Consider the following 7,500-nt stretch of genomic DNA (forward strand, 5'->3'; position numbering starts at 1 on the left):
TGAGAAATTCTTCAAAAATACCAGGAGTAAAGCCAAAAATTGTCTGATGGTTTTTACAAGATTGAAGATATCTACGGAAAGACTCGGCTAGCTTGGATCCAATTGTTAGCACAAAGTCAGCTTTTTCACAAAGTTTGACTTCAATAGAGTGCTTTTCTTGACCCTTGGAAATTGGATCTAGAGAGAATTTAAACATTCCCAGCTCCTCTGGATCTGTACACACCACTTGCACCCATTTGCATTTGTGAAGATTTCTTATCACTTGTGCCTGACGACCAAGTTTCACTCCATGACCAATGACCACCTCGATTAGCAGATCATCTGGTGGAAAGCTAAGCAACTCCAGACCTTCAAAACCAACAACCTTTCTTGCTTCAACAATGTTTATGCTGTGGCTGAGGGCTTCTTTCTTGTCCCCTTGACTGCATTGTGGCACAAAGAAAGTGATTTCCACTTCAGGGAATTTTGCCAACTGAATGGCTAACTTTCTGTTTATGGTGGAAAGTCCGCCCTTACTCGATCCCCACTCAGAAGCCAAAATAGTGACTTTAACTTTACCAGATCCACCACCTTGTGTGTACCCTTGATATTCTTGTGAAACAGAAGACATAATTTGTTGAATCTGCACGGTAGGGCGGCCAAGTCCTGTAAAGGCATCAAGCATCAAGTATCTTGTAAAGGCATCAAGTTCCAAGGGGGTTCTTGGAATTGCCATTGCCCTCCCTCCCATGAGATTTGCATATATTTGATTTTGAGAAATGTCACAGTGGTATTTTATTTCATTTTGTAGTTGAGATCACATTCTCATAATGATACATTTTTCTCCAATATTTGCTAACATAAACAAAATGTACAGCATGATAACTGAGCCTGCTGTAAGGCCAGCAGTTTGTAATGCTGCATGTTCCTTGTCATATAGTGTCCTTAGACAGGGAATACTTACTTCATATGCACTGACCTTGTCGCGTCTCGACGATTTTTCAGATATAGTTACTTCTATACTGTAATGATACTATTTTTTACAAGGGAAGCTGAGAGTTTCTACCCCTCAAATACCCTAGATAGAACACTGGTGATTGATGGCAAAGAAAAACATACTAAGTCTCATTGAGATATGATTTGATATGTTTTTCTTCATCTCAGCAGCACTTCATCAATAAGTAGGATGGGGTACATCAATCAAAAGTGATCTCAAACACTGGATGGATCCTAAGGGAATGAGAAACATAGTGCAAGCTATCCACATTAGTGTATGACACATTTCTTAAATTCAATTCAAACTGCATGCAAAAAAATGGAAGCCTCATACCACAAACAAGGTTGATTATCTTGACGAGGAGGGCTTCACTTTGTTTGGTCCAACTGTATTTCTGCTCATATGACGAGCGTAAAACCTGAACCTGCTTAAGCCGAATTTGCCTCTCTTTATCCCAGATGTTCTTGATGGCAGCAGCCCATACCTCGGGTTTCTCTGAGTCAATCACAAATGATGAGCCAAATGGTACTTTGCTTAGGGATTCCCCAAATCCAGAGTTTTTGCTGACAAGAACTGGCAGACCAGCTGACAAGGCCTCAAGACCAGTCAACCCAAAGCCCTCAGTTCTAGAAGGCATGACTACTAGGTCTACCTCACAAAATAATTTCCTTAAGCTTTCTCTGCACTTGACGTAGCCTCTAACCTTCAGGCAATTAGCTGGTAGATCGCATTCCAAGAGCGATTGTGCTATCTCCTGATATTTTCCATCAGGTGCTCCAACAAAGATAAGATGAGTGTCAGCAAGTGAAGCAACAGCCTTTCCTACAATGTCAAATCCCTTTAACTGAAAATCTTCTGCATCACCGCGGCCAAACACCAAAACAGTGCAATCTTTTCTTTCCTCAAGGCCTTGATCAACACTCAGAAATTCTTCAAAAATACCAGGAGTAAAATCAAAAATTGTCTGATGGTTTTTACAAGATTGAAGATATCTACGGAAAGACTCGGCTAGCTTGGGTCCAATTGTTACCACAAAGTCAGCTTCTTCACAAAGCTTGACTTCAATATAGTGCTTTTCTTGACCCTTGGAAATTGGATCTGGACAGGATTTAAACATTCCCAGCTCCTCTGGATCTGTATGCACCACTTGCACCCATTTGCATTCGTGACGATTTCTTATAACTTGTGCATGACGACCAAGTTTCACTCCATGACCAATGACCACCTCAATTAGCAGATCATCTGGTGGATAGCTAAGCAACTCCAGATCTTCAATACCAACAAGCTTTTTTGCTTCAACAATGTTTATGTCGTGGCTGAGGGCTTCTTTCTTGTCCCCTTTACTGCATTGTGGCACAAAGAAAGTGATTTCCACTTCAGGGAATTTTGCCAACTGAATGGCTAACTTTCTGTTTATGGTGGAAAGTCCGCCCTTACTCGATCCCCACTCAGAAGCCAAAATAGTGACTTTAACTTTACCAGATCCACCACCTTGTGTGTACCCTTGATATTCTTGTGAAACAGAAGCCATAATCTGCAGTGTATGACACCTGCAACTGAAAGACATACAGGGATACCGTTGCGACAAAACTTGCCTAATCTTGGGAAACTATACCTTAAAGCATGACAAATCTTCCCAGGGAAGGCATGTAAAATTTCTGGTTAAGACAGAGAAAAGTACTCTGAGAGACACAAGAGAGGCCACAGGGGTCCTTACAGAATTTTTGGTCATTATTGTCACAATTTTATGATTGACATATGACTTTCAAAGACTGGAGGCAGCATGGCCAAGTGTTTTGGGCGACAAACTTTTAATCTGGAGGTCCCAGTTTCAGTCTTGCCTCTGACCACTATCTGGAGTTTTTCTCATTAGTCCCTGGTTCAATGCCTTCCATGCATTTGTAACTAGCTAACTGGTGTGTCTTAAATAGCCAGTTGGGATTCTTAACTTTCTTATTTTCGTTTGCATCATTTGTTTCATTGGTTCTGAAAAGCTTCTCACGGGAAGTAGGTAGTCAATTATGTAAACATGCACTCATGCATGCACTCACTCACTCACTCTGCACTCATGCATGCACACACACACTCACTCACGCACACATGCATGCATACATGCACTCACTCAGTCATTAATTTTATTTATTCAATATTTAAATATATGTACATGAATGTATTCCGAATCGCCAGAAGATGATTGTGGAAAGATTCCAATGTAAAAATCCGCATCATGATCAGAAGCCTCAACAAAATGGTCACGTGCACCTTAACTAATTAATGAAGGGTTGATAGCATAAATTGTGTCTTATGCAGAATGAAGGTCACAGCAATTTAAAAGGAAGGTGCTTACAAAGCAAGATTGTAAAAAGCACCAAAAATCACACATCTTTACTAATATTAACTTTATTTCTACTGTAAATACATTTTAAATAAGAGACTATCAGTGAGATTGGAGTACAAGTAGCACTACAGACTATCTGTTTTTGCACATTGAGCAAGTGCACCCTGGAGAATTCCATCCTTGTAGTGGTAACCATTCTAAAGTTCCCTAGTAACAATATTGGAAGCTACAGTAATCACTATAATAGTAAACAAAATAATTATGTAATTTTATAAGTGTAAAAGTGCCAATTGCAATTTATCTGCTGAAATTTGGTTTGTGTCCAGAACCTTTAAAAGCATATCAAAGTCAAACATTCACTACTTGCACAATCCCATAATACACCTCTATTACCCCCCAAAACTTTTGCATAACCATTGTTTGCAATTTCTCCTGGGACAGGAAAATGTCCCAGTAGAAGTCGAAAACAATGCCTATGCAGATTTTTGGGGGGTAAAAGAGGTGTATTATGGGATTTGTGCAAGTAGAGAATGCACAAAATAGTTCATAAATTACTAATTCACAAATCAAGCTGCTGAATAGCCAATTATTGTTAAGTGGCCAATGTCATATGTTGCTAGGAAAAACCAAGATTTTGATAAACAGGCTCGACAATGCTCTCATATGAACTTGAGTATCAACATGTTTTTTGAATGGAATTTATATTGAGGCCAGATCTTGGAACAGCCCAATCAACCTGGCTGATCCACTGATGGTCACGTAAATCATCAGGCAATGTTATTTCTTAGTTCTAGTTCAGCTCTCAAGTTACTTGGGGTGACCAGCTGCTGTATGTATTTTTAATTTATAACTTGCCTTTAGTTAGTTATAAGTCTTACTTTGTAGCACAAATAAATGTAACAGTTGTTGTTTGGACCTTGGTCAGCACAAAATGCAGACTGCAGACTGGGTACAATATGCAGACCAGACACAAAATCCTGACTGCTTATTTGCTTATTTGAGAAACCATTGGGTGTTTGATGGAATCACAGGTGGCCCAGACTCATAATTTGAATGCTCAGTTAATGTAATGATTTGTGGGGTTTATGTGGGAAACATGAAATGCCAAAAAAGATTGGCTTATCCTAGTTTACAGAGAAGAAAATAAAAAACGTCGGAAAAACACCTACACCTCAAAACTTTTAAATGGTCGTGCGAAATAGGTGGCAGGATAAACCAAAGTACCCGGCGGTTTATTGCCGGCAGCCACCTTCTATTGAACCTCTGCTTATCCTAGTTTTATACAGCCAAGAAAATAAAAAATAAACTTACCTTTACTGCATCTTGTGTCCTTGTGTCGATTTGAGGCATTTTGAATTTTGCTCCTATCCTTCTTTAAAAGAGAACAAGGTTGAAGACTTGTAACCTCTGAAGCCAGTGATCACTCCACGATCGAGGACGGTTTAAGCTGAAAAATCAGCTTGATTTGGCCTTTTGTCCACTCTCATGTGAAGCTTGATAACAAACGATGTAGCATAAGGGCCTAGAGTCTGACAAAAATCGCCACATGCTTACAGAACAAGCCAGTTTTCATGAAGAACCCACCACCTTCTCCAGTTTAAAAAGCCCTTTGGGATTCATACATGACATGACATTGGAAGGTTCGGCTTAGCAGCCTGGCTTGTTGAAAATTTCACTTCTCCCTAGGGGTGAGTATCTAATATCAAACTTCGTCAATTTGGAACTTTTCAACCATCCCCATGGGAAAAAAGTTAATTGTCACTAAGCCAGGCTGCCAAGCCAGAGCTTCCAACAGTCATGTCATGTATGAATCAAAAAGGGCTTTTTGAAATGGAGAAAGTGGCAGGTTTTTCGTTAAAACTGGCTTTTTCTCTAAGAATGTGGAAATTCTTGTTGGACTCTGGGCCTGTATGCTACATGTATATCGTTTGTTATCGATCTTTGAAGCTTCATGTGAGAGTGGACAAAAGGCCAAGTCAAGCTCATTTTTCGGCTTAAATCGTCCTTGATCATGGAGTGATCACTGGCTTCAGAGGTTCCGAGTCTCCAGCCTTGTTCTCTTTTAATGAAGGATAGGAGCAAATTTCAAAATGCCTCAAATCGACACAAGGACACAAGATGAAGCAAAGGTAAGTTTACTTTTTTTATTTTCTTCGCTGTAAAAAACTATGAAAAGCAGAGGTTTCGATAGAAGGCAGCTGCTGGCGATAGACCGCTGGGTACTTTGGTCCATACCGCTACGCACTTCACGATGGCAGGTCTAGAACGCACGTCACATTCCACCAGGCAATCATTGCAGGTCATTGTTTTACGCTTTGGAAAGTAACCAAAACCCTCAATTTGGCTTTAACCCTTGGCCTAAGGTTGGTTTTTAGACCTAGGGTTAACCAAATTGAGAGTTTTAGGTTATTTTCAAAAAGGTAAAACAATGACCTGCAACAAGTGACCTGTGGAATGTGACCTGTGTTTTAGTTCAGCGGACGAGATGTTTCCCCGAAACCCTGAGATCCACAGCCTCTTCCAGGACTTTAGAACTCTCACTGATAAAGAAGTCAGTAGTCTTATAACAAAAGCAACCAAGAAGACCTGTTCACTGGATCCTATGCCAACCACCCTTGTTGTTGAGTGTCTTGATGTTTTGCTTCCTGTACTTACTAAGATGATAAACCTGTCACTTCAATCTGGGTGTTTTGCAGATAGATGGAAACACGCTGATGTCCACCCAAAGCTGAAGAAACCAAAAGCTGAAGTCATCTTTCCTAATCTTCGTCCCATAAGTAATCTCACATTTGTCTCGAAACTGACTGAGTGTGCTGCATTTAGTCAAACTCACAATCATTTGACCATTCATGACCTCTACCCGAAAGCCCAGTCATCGTATCGTGAGTGCCATAGTACCGAGACTGCACTTCTCCGCATCAAGAACGACATTCTTATGAACATGAATAGGCAGCACCTAACCCTTCTAGTTTTACTAGATTTAAGTGCTGCCTTTGACACTGTAGACCATGCGATATTGTTAAACCGTCTTAAGTCAGATTTTGGTATCTCTGGTAACGTGCTCTCGTGGTTCAAGTCGTATCTATACCAGCGCTCCCAGTCAGTGTCGATCAATGGTCATACATCTAAAAAGTTCGAAGTGAAATGTGGTGTCCCTCAAGGTTCCTGCCTAGGTCCTCTTCTCTTTGTTCCTTACGCCAGCAAGCTCTTTACTATCATTGAGCGACACCTCCCCCAAGTCCATGCGTACGCCGATGATACTCAGCTCTATGTTGCGTTTAAACCCGATCCCGAACATGCCGCCAACGCAGTGGTAGCCATGGAAGCGTGTATCAACGACATAAGGAAGTGGATGCTGGCTGATCGTTTGAAGATAAATGATGACAAAACGGAATTTTTAGTTATTGGGACTAGGCAGCAACTGGCGAAAGTCAACATTGATTCGATCAATGTGGGAACGGTGGAAGTCTCCTCGTCTTCTGAAGTCAAGAACCTCGGATGCTGGCTCGATAATCAGCTCAAACTAAACAGCCACATCAATCGCCTATGCAAATCTGCCTTCTTTCACTTGTATAACATAAGAAAAATTAGGAAATTCCTCAGTCGTGAAACCACGCAGATCCTGGTCAATGCCCTTGTCACGAGTCGCTTGGACTATTGTAACAGTATACTATATGGTCTACCAGCCACCGAACTTTACAAACTCCAACGGGTACAAAATTCAGCAGCAAGACTTATTTGTAACGTAGGGCGTTTCGATCACATTTCCCCCTCCCTTAAAATGTTACATTGGTTACCCATTAAATTTCGTATTCAGTTTAAGATACTGCTCATTACTTTTAAGGCAATCCATGGTCTTGCACCAGCGTATTTAATTGAATTGATCACCCTAAGGACTCAGTGTACATATAATCTTAGATCTACTAATGAGCTTCTTCTTCAGCCTCCTCGAGTAAAAACTCTAAAGACATTAGGTGATCGTAGCTTTGTAGCGGCTGCACCAGCTTTATGGAACAAATTACCACGTGCAGTCCGCCATTCTCAAAACGTACAAACATTCAAGAAAGCCCTTAAGACTCATTTATTTCGGAAAGCTTATAATTTACAGAATATCTGATCAAGTATGAATTTATAGTTAATATTATGCAATTTTATAGTTGGAATATTAATTAGCTTTAGATTCTTC

At 40.5% G+C, this 7,500-nt stretch overlaps 1 protein-coding gene across 2 annotated transcripts in view; it reads right to left on the bottom strand.

Moving 5' to 3' along the window:
* Nucleotides 1-7,500, bottom strand: part of LOC138059899 (uncharacterized) — a 13,711-nt gene that overhangs the window by 871 nt on the left and 5,340 nt on the right. The window contains exons 1-3 of one of the 2 annotated variants that reach the window (XM_068905552.1): nt 4,626-4,924; nt 1,310-2,532; nt 1-645 (exon numbers count right to left, since the gene is read on the bottom strand). The exon at nt 1-645 is cut by the window's left edge and continues 746 nt beyond it. In XM_068905552.1, coding sequence (XP_068761653.1) covers nt 1-645; nt 1,310-2,507 — 1,843 coding nt within the window. In that variant the 5' untranslated portion in view covers nt 2,508-2,532; nt 4,626-4,924. Of the gene's footprint in view, nt 646-1,309; nt 2,533-4,625; nt 4,925-7,500 lie in introns of those variants that run through there. The other variant, XM_068905551.1, reaches the window with a different exon arrangement.

The sequence above is a fragment of the Montipora capricornis genome, chromosome 8 (genome assembly GCF_036669925.1).
Source record: "Montipora capricornis isolate CH-2021 chromosome 8, ASM3666992v2, whole genome shotgun sequence".
Taxonomy (NCBI): Eukaryota; Metazoa; Cnidaria; class Anthozoa; order Scleractinia; family Acroporidae; genus Montipora; species Montipora capricornis.